Genomic DNA, 13,006 nt, shown 5'->3' on the forward strand with positions numbered 1-13,006 from the left:
GCACAAGAAAGCCCGCAAACAGTTTGCTGAAGACAAGCAGACTAAGGACATGGATTGCGGGAACCATGTTCTGTGGTCTGATGAGACCAAGATAAACTTATTTGGTTCAGATGATGTCAAGCGTGTGTGGCGGCAACAAGGTGAGGAGTACAAAGACAAGTGAGTCTTGCCTACAGTCAAGCATGGTGGTGGGAGTGTCATGGTCTGGGGCTGCATGAGTGCTGCCAGCACTGAGGAGCTATAGTTCATTGAGGGAACCATGAATGCCAACATGTACTGTGACATACTGAAGAAGAGCAAGATCCACTCCCTTCAGAGACTGGGCCGCAGGGCAGTATTCCAACATAATAACAACCCCAAACACACCTCCAAGACGACCACTGCCTTGCTGAGGGTGAAGGTGATGGACTGGCCAAGCAGGTCTCCAGACCTAAACCCTATTGAACATCTGTGGGGCATCCTCAAATGGATGGTGAAGGAGCCCAAGGTTTCTAACATCCACCAGCTCCGTGATGTCGTCATGGAGGAGTGGAAGAGGACTCCAGTGGCAAGCTGTGAAGCTCTGGTGAACTCCATGCCCAAGAGGGTTAAGGCAGTGCTGGAAAATAATGGTGGCCACACAAAATATTGCAACTTTGGGCCCAATTTGGACATTTTCACTTAGGGGTGTACTCACTTTTGTTGCCAGCGGTTTAGACATTAATGGCTGTATGTCGAGTTATTTTGAGGGGACAGCAAATTTACACTGTTATACAAGCTATACACTCACTACTTTACATTGTAGCAAAGCGTCATTTCTTCAGTGTTGTCACATGAAAAGATATAATAAAATATTTACAAAAATGTGAGGGGTGTACTCACTTTTGTGAGATACTGTATATATGTATATATATATATATATATATATATATATATATATATATATATATATATATATATATATTTATATTTATATATCCTTTTAAAGTGTACTTATGTATAGAGATATTTTATGTATAGCATAGTATGTACAATATTCCAAGTATATATGTTAATTGGGCATTCATATTTGTTCATTAAATATGCAAATACTGAATTCCTAATAGTGTTGCACAATGAATTATCTCGCTGGTTGTATAGCTTCACTGTAATTCAGCCAGATAAGGACATACTGATATCAAGCAACAGATTCTTTGCAGTTTCTAACAAGCAGCATTCACGGTGCTCCTGGTATCAAGAGACCAAAGCGGTCTACTCAAAATAATAATATGATTTAGTATTGCTGACCTGTGCCCTGCAAATTTTAATTATAGCTTCACTTTAACATAAATATTAAATTTCCAGCTATTTTACGCAACATCTTTGGCATCTCCACAGCCTGATACGAATCCAAAAAAATAGTATCTTAAGATTTTACAAAGGAAATATTTGACAATTTAACAAGCATGCCTATATTTACAGCAAAAACAATTCTAAACAGAGGAAACATTCCTGTAACTCATTTTTCAAAGGTGCATTTAAACTAGTGCCTGCTTAAGTGCAAAAGCTGTGTAGTGCACAAGATCCCTTGTAACTATATAGAACACTGTTTTTTTAAAAGAAAACTGCACTCACAAAGGTCCTACACAAAACTAGTGTAAAAGAAGGTTGCACTGCTTAGGGACAGATAACAGTGGAAGCAACCTTTGGCTTAGAGGTTCTCCCATTGCTATATTTTACGAAAATACACCACTGGCTTTTACAGGATACACTGATGATGTTGACCATTTAAATATAGGAAGGAACTGTAATGGAGGATGGTCATAAACCAAGCTGTAGTTTAAAAAATTGCAAACACACATGGGAGATTTACTTTAATTTGGCATTGGCTTAAAAATTAACTGCACTAAACCAACTCTGATATTTGAGCTTACTGGCATAAGCATTGCTCTAAAAATGTATATACTGTACACAGTTTAGTTATCTGTCAGAGTAAGGGCTCAGAGTGCCTGAGAGCGAACACTCCAGAGTGAAAAGTAAAAAAGTAATCTCTAGACCTGGGGTCTTCAAACTACGGCCCTCCAGTTGTTCAAGAACTACAATTCCCATCATGTCTAGTCATGTCTGTGAATGTCAGAGTTTTACAATGCCTCATGGGATGTGTAGTTCGGCAACAGCTGGAGGGCCGTAGTTTGAGGATCCCTGCGTCTAGACAGACAATATATCCCTCAGAGAACTTAAGTGTTGGTCCTTGGTGGCTCCTCTCTATTGCTGATTGAACTGCAGATGTGGTATGTAACTTCTAAGGTCCACGTGGACCAGAAAATCTTGTCAGTGATTTGTGTCTTATAAACATCCATAGTCTTTCTGAAGGATGCATTTATACACTGCAAAAAGAAGCACTAAACAATTATACAACTGTGACTGATGCAAGGAAATCCTGTATGAGCCCTTAGTCTTTTAAACTTTTTCTGTTGTGTAACCAGCTGGTAGCTAGCTACCAGAAAAAGCTGATAATCCTACAGGATACAACACTGGCCAGCTTATCCTATTCTGTCTCCAAGTGCAGTATAAAAATGTGCTCTAGAAGGCTAATCGCCATAGACGCTATAGTGTAGGGAAAAGTCAAATGCCCTCTGGTTGAAAAAGCACCCTGCCCTGGCTTCCCAAAATACACAGATCCACCTAGTAGCATGCTGTGTACTATACCATTACTGATGAGAAATAATGCTGTCTTTTTTAACTATACATTTGATATAGGTGTTAAGCTTTTCTGCATCCAATGTGTTCTCTCACCAAATGTTTTCATATTCTCCTTTTTTGTGTAAAAATATGAAATTAAATAAATTAAAGTAAGACCAGTTTCCCAATATGAAGATGAGAAGATAGCAGGTAGCCACATTCATGCCAAAGCCTGAGATGGGAGAAAGGTCAGTGGCTTACTTTTTCTTGTCCTTGTCTTTCTTGGTTTGCTGGGAACCAGCTTGCTGGGCTTGGGACTGGAGGAGTTGTGTGGCTGCTTTCTTTTTCTGGAACATGCTGACTTCATCCTCGATTTCCTTCTTCTTGTCCTCCACCTTCTTCTTCTCTTCCTGGTGAGTCCGCTTGAGGAGATCAAACTTTTCATGGAGCTGATGGTAAACAGCATGGTGAAGCCGTGAAAAAAAAGACATGACATATGGTGTGCAAAAAGCTTAATTGAGATAAAGTCAATGTAAGGGAAATATTCAAAGGATAAGAAATTACCTAATAAAAGCATTGGAGACTTACAAACTGAGAAAATTGGTTGTTGCGCATCAATTTTGTAATAATTTGCACTGTGGAAATGAAACATTAGGCTGAGGGCTGAAACTGCAACAGAGTAGTTCCTGGTTATCCCTGTTTCTGCCATATCTGGGCACTGTGTAATACTGTCAATAACTAGAATAAGACAATGTAGGGGATGCTAAAGACTTTAAAAGCAAATTTTAATCATAGCACTAAAGAAAAAAAAAAATATTGCACTTGACAGACCATGGATTCTTGGAAATCTGCAACCCAAGCACAAAAATAGGAAGAATAAAATATCCAGTTCTGTATAATTTTTCTTGCCTCTGAATTGTGTAGATAAAACAAACATTTGCTTAATCGCTTCCATACCAGGCGAATCCCAGCATTTCTCTCCGACATATAAAAAATTGGATTTTTGTCTTACCGTAAAATCCTTTTCTTTGATGTTTTTTTTTTTTTTTAATTCCTGTGTGTTTTTTTTTTTTTTTCAAAAATTGCTGTGCAAATACCGTGTGACATAAAAAGTTGCAATGACCTCCATTTTATTTCCTAGGGCCTCTGCTAAAAAATATATAAAATGTTTGGGGGTTCCGAGTAATTTTCTAGCAAAAAATGATGTTTTTTTCTTTTGTTCATTGACGGACACAGCTCCGGAATCTTCTTAACCATTGGGTTATGCTGTGTCCTACAGGAGTAGGACACTAGGCAGGATAAAGCTTTACCACGCCTATTGGGCAGTCCCAGGGGGTTATACACTTTCTGCTATAGGCACTCAGTTTTGTTGCCAGCAGTGTCAGAAGAAAAATAACCCAACTTAATAGAGGGGTGGGTGCTGTGCCCATCAATGAACATTAGAGAAAAGGATTTTATGGTAAGACAAAAATCCAATTTTCTCTTTAGTTCATTGACGGACACAGCTCCAGAATCTTTTTAACCATTGGGACGTCCCAAAGCATTGTTAAACATGACGAGTGGGAAAAACACAGCAGAAAAAAATTCCCAAAGGCTAAACCTATGCAACCAGGTAAGATGGAGCTCAACCAGGAACAACTGGAACCCACCTGAAAACAATACACCCTCAAAGAGGACCCGGTCCTCTTAAACAGTGGCCTGCAAAACTTTGTAGCCAAAAGCAGCATCCGCAGATGCCAAAACATCCACTTTATAAAATTTTGTGAAAGTGAGCACAGTTGACCATGTGACCGCCGTGCAACCTGCATCACTGACGCCTGATGACGGGAGGCCCAAGAGGCACTAAGAGCCCAAGTAGAAATGCGCCTTAACAGGGAAAGGAGGAACCTGCCTCTAATTGAACAGGCCTGAACCACTGTCTGTCTGATCAATCTGGAAATGCTCGACGCAGATGCGGCCAGCCTTTTTCGGGGTCCATCCGTAAGTACAAATAGTGAGTCTGATTTCCTAAATTACTTGATAGCCACTAGGTACATCCTGATCGCCCAGACCACATCCAGAGAATGCAAGGCAATCTCCTTAGGATGTTTAGGCTTCGGACACAGGGAAGGCAACACCATGTCTTCATGCAGAAGGAAACCAACAACAACCTTACGAAGGAACGACTGACAGGGGCGAAGCACCACTTTATCGCTGTGAACCACCAGGCAAGGTGAAAGACTAGACAACACTGCAAGCTCCGACACCCTGCAGAAGTAATAACCACCAAGAAGGCCACCTTCTGGGACAATGTAAGCAGATAATCCCACAAATATTTTCAAAAGGCGGTTTCTGGAAAACCGACAGCACCAAATTGTTTAGAAACAGAGAAGAAGCTCCACCATGGGACTTTAAAGGCAGAAAACAGTAGAGAGGTATAAAAAGTAAAAAAAAGTTTATAAAGTACAAAACATAAAAAGTGATAAACGTCACAGTACAGTTAAGAACAATGAGTAAGTTCTGTTTCCCTTCCCCCACTTTCCTGTGTGGAGGTTTTGAGCCAAGTAGGACATAGGCCCTCATTCACTTTATATATATATATATATATATATATATATATATATATATATATATATATATATATATATTCCTCTTATTACACTAGGAATGGTCTCCGCGCCTTCTTGATCTTTGCGAGCCCCCTTGTGTGATTCTCAGATTTGCACCCGGCTACCACTCTCTTCCTACAGTTCATCATATGCCCCAGTTTTCTGTATGGCCTTGGGAAGTTTTGTATGAGAAGGGGCACGTTTTACTCAGGTGTATGCCTTTTACCATTGAGCACTACCATACAATGTGAGTATATGTTTTTTCATGACCCATAGTGAATGTACCTATAAATGTCAATATACTATTGAAATACTATGTACTGTATATTATTATATCTATAATTATGTTTGTAGATTAAAGTATTGTGCTTTCATCCCACTCCCTAGTGAGGAAGGAATGCTATATTCGGAAACATGTTGGGATTTGTTGTGAACCTTCTATTCTCGTGGGTCTCCTCACTTTGAGATCCAGTTGGTTTTTGACCTCTAAGTGGATGTTACTAGCATTGCATATATTGTGTGACTTACTCATTGTTCTTAACTGTACCGTAATGTTTATCACTTTTTATGTTTTGTACTTAAACGTTTTTGACTTTTTATACCTCTCTACTGTTTGCTGCCTTTAAAGTTTCTTGGGGGAGCTTCTTCTCTGTTTCCAAATTATATTGGGGATGTGGCAGGGAGTCTTGGACTCTTTTCACACTGAGTTTGCAGCTTTTCTCTTTCCTTAGACAGCACCAAATTGAGGTCCCATGGAGGAAACAGAGACCGCACTGGAGGAGCCAAGTGGCGAACCCCCGGAATAAAGGTGTGAATCAAAGAATGCGTGGCCAAAGGACGTTGAAAGAAAACCGCCAAGCCCAAAACCTGGCCCTTGATGGTACCCAAGATGCTGCACAACACCTCGGTGGAGCAAGACAAACTTCCAGCCACCGAAAAGGAGCGGGGGTGAACCCCAAAAGATTCACACTACGACATGTACGCTTTCCAAACGCGATGGTAGAGCTTCCTGGAGGTAGATTTGCCAGATTTTAGCAGTGTGGCAATCACCGATTCAGACAACCCTCTATCCTTTAGCACCTGGCTTTCGACAGCCAAGTCGTTAAAACCAGTGACTGTAAACGAGGATGGAAGATTGGCCCTTGGGAAAACAGATCTTCCCTGAGGGGGGAAGTCTCCAAGGAGCATCGGCGACCAACCGTATCTGGGTACCAAGACCGGTGAGGCCAGTCTGGAGCCACTAGGATGGCCAGAATCTCTTCTGCCTTGATCCTTCGTAGGAGTCTTGGCAGAAGTTTTTAGAGAGGGAAAGGCATATCTCAGACGATACTGGCTTCAAGGAGCCACCAGTGCATCTGTGGCATTGGCCAGAGGATCCCGAGACCGTGCCACAAACCTCTGCACCTTCCTGTTGAGACGAGAGGCCAACAGATCCACCTCGGGAGTCCCCCACCGGAGACACAACTGATGAAACACCTCCGGATGAAGTGACCATTCTCCCTGTTCCAATGCCTGATGACTGAGATAATCCGCCTGCCCATTTATCATCCCTGGAATATGCACAGCAGAGAGGTCTGGAACGAAGCGTTCTGCCCACCTTAGATTGTCAGCTATTTCCCGAACCACAAGGACATTTCATGTGCCCCTTGGTAATTGACATAAGCCACAGCCGTGGCCTTGTCCAACTGTGGCAACCACCGTCCACCAGAGGAGCCACCAAATCAGGGACCCTCTTGTACCTTGGCTCAACAGGATCAGATTGTCTAGAACCGTGGATTCTTGTCCCAGCTAGCAAGAATCTCCCTTTGCAAAGGTCTCATGAGGAACTGTGCAAACAAGACCGCCTTGAAGGCAGACACCATCAGGCCCAGCACCTGCTTGCAAGTCCTGAGAGATGACCAACTGCTGGACAACAGGAGCCAAATTGCATCCTGCAGCTTTGGAAGCTGTTCCTATGGGAGAAACACCCTGGCTGAGGCCGAGTCCAGAGGCAGACCCAGATAGTCCAACTTGTTGGACGGAACCAGAGCAGGTTCCTGGAAATTCAATTTCCAACCAAACTCCTGCAGAGTACGCACAGTAATCTCTAGGTTGTCTGTCAGAGCAGTCAGAGACTGCTTGCAAAAGATGATCGTCCAGGTACTCCAGTACCGCAATCCCCTGCTGGCGCAACAATGCCAACACTGCCAAGACCCGAGGAGCTGATGCCAAGACCCGAGGAGCTGAGGCGAGACCAAAGGGTAATGCCATGAATTGATAATGCTCCTTGCCCACAGCAAGCAGAGGAAGCGCAGATGACCGACATATATCGGAATATGAAGGTAAGCATTCTTGATATCGATAGAAGCCAGAAGATCCCTTAATGTAGGGATGCCACTACCGTACAAATGGACTCCATTCGGAACTTCTGTAACCGCACAAAGCGGTTCAGAGCTTTGAGATCCAGGATTGGACGTACCTTGTCTTCCTTGCTGGGAACTGTAAACAGGTTTGAAGAAACACCTTGAAAACGTTCGGATTCTGGAACCGAAACAATCACCCCTTGCAGTAGCAAGTCTTGCACCGCCCCGAAGAGACCTCGCAGGCGGTCTTGGGATAAACGCAAGTTGCAAGGAAAGAACCTCTAAGCCCGAAACTCGATCTTTTAGCCAGACCGAATCAGCTCATGGACCCACCTGACTTGAATCAGGGAGGTCCACGGGTCCAGAAGGACCCGCTCTCGGCTTATCAGACCAGGACCTATTAGAACCTCCGGAGGAGGTCCTTACAGACTTGGATCCCTTGTCTTGAGATCCTGCTTAATATCATCCAGGGAGGATCCGAACAGGCGATCCCCCACAAAGGGAAGATCAGATAAGGCCTTCTTGGAAGTCTGGTCCGCAGAACAGCATTTTAGCCATATCCTGCGCTGAAGGACCACTACTGTCATGGACAGCCCAGAGACTAAGAGAGCTGCACCCAGAGAGACATCACAGACGAACTGCAACCCCTGGACCAACTGGTCCACTAGCTCCACAAAGGCAGGGAGAAGCTGATCCAGATCCTGACGCAAAATCTGGGGTCTGGGACACCAAACCGAGCCGACCACAGTAAACATGTGGCGGACCAAAGTCTCGGCTCTCCTGTCAAAGGGATCTTTAAAAGCCAGAGACTCCTCCACTGGAATTAGGGTGGATTTTTTCAGCCTGGAAACCTGAGAGTCCACCACACGTGTGACTGCCCACTTATTCAACAGAGACTCCGCAAAGAGATACCGTCTAGCGAAACGCCTAGGCACCATCATATTGCCTTTAGGACAACCCCACTGACTCGCGACAATTTTGTCAAAGTAGGCGGTAAAAGGGAATACCTTTTTCGCTTTTGGAGCTGCGGGTACTAGAAGGGGATCGGCGCCTCCGACGCAGCAGAAGAAGCTGCATCCTCCATTTTTAAAGTTACCCGCACTGATACAATCAGTACATCCACCAGTGCCTTTTCATGCGCGGCTGTAGTAGAAGAGGAATAATCCTCATTATCAGAGCACTCGAAGTACGTGGATGCAGACCCAGTAGGGTCACTACATACTAAGCTCACCCCGAAACATTATAATCAGGGGAGGCCGCCGACTGCGATCCCGCAAGAGAACGCCGGCCAAGGGTCAACAAATGGACCACCCATGAGACCCCACAGAAAACAAGGGGGTCCCCCTCCGAGCCCTCCATAGAGGACATAATAGGACATAGCCCCTTTAAGGGGGGGCCGTCCGCTGTGACGCAGACGCGTTGACAGGATACCCTCGCCCACACAATAATGGCGGCAATATTGTCACTAATGATAGATATGATTGTGCTCTGTATTTTAAGTTCAAAATATTCGATACCTACATCCCAAATTATACAGATTTTTGTATTACCAATTCCTTCAAGAGGAAATTGGTAATTGTGGGCTTATGGGGCCAGTAAAGTCCCCCCCCCCCCCATAAGCCCACAATCACCAATTTCCTCTTGAAGGAATTGGTAATACAAAAATCAATATTGTCACTAAACGCCCCCACTGCGCCACCCGGATCAAGGGAGGTGCCAACTGACCATATTGCCCAGCAGGCCGCAAGCCACTGCCTAAATTTTTGTGGAGGCCCAGCCGCAATTGCACAGATCTTCAGTCCAGCAGATGCCCAAAGGGAGAGTTGGGGGCTTCAGATAGACTCACTGAGGCCGTTCCCAACGGCGGCGCCCAGCTCGGCCCAATGGCCTAGTAGGCCGCAAGTCGCGGCCTAAATTTTTGAGGGTGCCCACCCGCCAGGACGTGAGCCCCAGCGCAGCCGACCATCCAGGGCAGCAGAGGGAAAGGCGGATGCCCATACAGGAGGCAGTGACTTCAGCCATCCTCACAGGGGCCGCCTCACATAGGTTCCGGTCAGCAGTCTGGTTAGCCGCTCGGTCAGCAGCCTGGTTAGCAGCTCGGTCAGTGACTTGATCAGCAGCCCGGTTAGCAGCTCGGTCAGCCACTCGGTCAGCAGCCCGGACAGACGACGAGTAGGCAGCAAAGCCGCTGCCTAAATTTTTGTCCGTATACAGCCGTGTGAGGCGGGTACCCGCGGATGGTAAAACATCCGCTCCCCCAGCCCAACAACCCCCGCAGGGAGCATTGAGGACATCCCTGCCCTAATCACCAACCTGGTCAGCCGCAATTCAAACCAGCCCCCCTGAAGAGCATGTGGCAACAGCCAGCTCATAACCACACCCAGGGAGAGGGGGGGGTAATGGGGGCCGAAAGACCCACAGTGACCAAAATTTAGAGGGGCTGGAGGGAAGGGAGGGATCCACGTCCACCCTGAAAGGCCACCAGGGAAGGAGGGACACTACTTACCATACCATGGAACCGGATAGGCCCTGCTCCAGGCAGACCACCTCTCCATCGGAATGGGGGTGCTGCAGGCCAGGAGGCATGCTGCGACTCAGGCCGACTCAGGCAAGACGTTTAACTCACAGGCCAGCCCCCGTCCAGTGGGCTATGTCGTGACCGACCTAGCGCGGAGCTGAGGTCTGCACGCGCTCGCTGGCAAAAACTGGGGAGACCGTAAGGATCTAGAATATCCAGTCCATCGCCCAGTCAAGCAGTTATCACAGAAACAGAAAATAAGAAAAGAGGAAAAAAATCTGTTTAAAAAAGAAAAAATGCTAAGACCAGAGATTCCAGCAGGGAACTAGGTCCTTACTCCTGACTAGGCAGAAAAAAAAGGAATGCCTATAGCAGGAAGTGGGAGTATACCCCCTGGGACTGCCCCATAGGCGTGGTAAAGCTTTTTCTTGCCTAGTGTCCTACTCCTGTAGGGGGCAGCATAACCCAATGGTTAAGAAGATTCTGGAGCTGTGTCAGTCAATGAACGAAAGAGAAATCATCCTTTTTCACTGGAAAATTACTCAGAACCCCCAAACATTATATATATATTTTTAGCAGAGACCTTAGGAAATAAAATGGCGGTCATTGCAACTTTTTATGTCACACAGTATTTGCGCAATTTTTCAAACAAGATTTAAAAAAAAAAAACCACTTTCATGAATTAAAAAAAAACCAAACAGTAAAGTTATGCAACTTTTTTGTATAATATAAAAAATGATGTTACGCCGAGTAAATAGATACCTTTAAAATTGCACACTCGTGGAATGGCGCCAAACTTCGGTACTTAAAAATCTCCATAGGCTACACTTATTTTATGCTAACAATTTTTTATGCCACACAGTATTTGCACAGCAGTTGTTCAAACTCTTTCAGGAATTAAAATAACAAAACAATATTTATCCAAAATGTTTTGTATAATGTGAAAAATGATGTTATGTCGAGTAAATGGATACTAAACATATCACGCTTTAAAATTGCACACACTTCTCTAATAGCGCCAAACAGATACAGAGGAGGTCTTGTGTTAGAATTGTTGCTCTAGCTCCAACATTAGAGGCGATCCCTTACATGTGTGGTTTGAACGTCGTTCACATATGCGGACGTGACCTATGTATGTGGTCGCTTCTGCGTGCGAGCAGGAGGGAAGAGGGGTGCTTTAATTTTTTTTTTTTTTTCAATTTTGTTTTTACACTTTCCCTTTAAATTTTTTTTTTATCACTTTCATTCCAATTACAAGGAATGTAAACATCCCTTATAATAGGAATAGGGTAGTGATGGCGAACCTATAGGGCATGGCAGATAAAAAAAAAAAAATAAAAAAAAAGATCTCAGGCTTTCCAGCTGAACACACGGCAGTATTTACAACTGTCTGGGCTGGAGGTGACGTCATAATGTTGCGCCCGTCCTCCCAGAGTCATAGAGATGACTATGGTAAATGTCCTTTTCTGGCTCGGAGATCGCACGGGTGAGCCGGCAGACGCACCTGAACTGCCACTATGATTGTTTTTACGATGCAGGGAATCGCGGGCAGAAAAAAAAAGATATCTGAATGATGCCTGTAACTGCAGGCATCATTCAGATATTTCCACTCAAACCTAAGGATGTCATATGATGGCCGGCAGTATGGAACTGGTAATATTTTCCTCTGGTCATTTTATTCTGAGGTGTGTGCCTTTCTTGTGCTTTTTATTTGTTTGTAAAATACAAAAGATCAAAGAAAATAATTCACAGTAACCAGTGTCTATTGGCCAAACTCTCCTTACTTCTTTTTCAGCTTCTTTAAGTTCAGCTTCCTTTTCCTTCACTCTCATGACAAACATTTGTCTCATTTCTTCCTCCTTCTTCTGCAGTTCCCCAAGGAATTCGTTCCTCTTTGCTTCATATGTTTCCTGGAGGCTGGTAACAGAAAGAACAAATCTATTTCACAAAATATTTTTTTTTTTTTTTTACCACTCTGCAGATGAAGTGTTGCATCACTCCCTATCTGTGGAAACATACAGAATACATTTCTCTCAAAACTATGACCTTAAATGAACAGGTCCAATAAACAGGTTACAATACAAAAATGAACCAATATGAAAGTAAAAGCTATTAGTTACTGAACATGCATGCATTTTGCCTGCATTTTACAACCTATTCATATAATGTAGGCAGCAATGTGGTGACTGGCACACAAAATAGACTCTGCTTAACACAAGCTGTTCACATTACTAAGCGTTCTTGAAGCTTTTTTTTATTTTTTTATTATTAAAGCAGCCATACTGCTGCTTTATAAAATAATCCCCCTAGACTCTAATCACAAGTGTCTACATGGGTAGCCATAAGCAAAAAGTGTCATCCATAACAAATTAGATTTATTTATTACAGGTACTGAAATAGCACCGACAGTTTTTACACAACGCTATATATATATATATATATATATATATCACATTCTTATCAGTCCCAGCCCTCAAGGAGCTTAGAATCCAAGGATCCAAGGTCCCTAACTCACATATATGCACATATTAGGCCCAATTTAGACAGGAGCCAATTAACCTAGCAGCACGTCTTTCCCATGTCTGAGAGGAAACCCATGCAGGCACAGGTGGTTGGCATTTGAACCAATGAACCTGCTAACCACTGTGCAGATGCCCCAGTGCTCCCATTACAGGTCACCTGCTCTAAGCCTAGCATTAGGTCATATGCTTCTAACATACTCTTTTCTTTGACTGAAGAGTCTGAGGTCATAGGCAGCACAGTGCAATGCTAGATTTCAAGCACTGTGGGATTTAAAGAACCACCATTATGAAAAACTGTCTTTTGAGAAAGTATATAGTTAATACACACTATGTCAATATTCTCACTTTATTTTATGTGGTTCTATTTTTCTCTGCATTTACATACAGACCAAACTT

At 43.8% G+C, this 13,006-nt stretch overlaps 1 protein-coding gene across 5 annotated transcripts in view; it reads right to left on the reverse strand.

Annotated features, from left to right (window-relative positions):
* The window catches only part of SEPTIN11 (septin 11), a 182,014-nt gene that overhangs the window by 26,792 nt on the left and 142,216 nt on the right, over positions 1–13,006 (reverse strand). For all 5 annotated transcript variants that reach the window (XM_082264718.1, XM_082264716.1, XM_082264715.1 and 2 more), the window contains exons 8-9: positions 11,873–12,005; positions 2,902–3,089 (exon numbers count right to left, since the gene is read on the reverse strand). In XM_082264718.1, the coding sequence (XP_082120844.1) occupies positions 2,902–3,089; positions 11,873–12,005 (321 nt within the window). The remainder of the gene's footprint in view (positions 1–2,901; positions 3,090–11,872; positions 12,006–13,006) is intronic.

Source organism: Pelophylax lessonae (genome assembly GCF_965119305.1).
Source record: "Pelophylax lessonae genome assembly, chromosome: 1".
Classification (NCBI taxonomy): domain Eukaryota; kingdom Metazoa; phylum Chordata; class Amphibia; order Anura; family Ranidae; genus Pelophylax; species Pelophylax lessonae.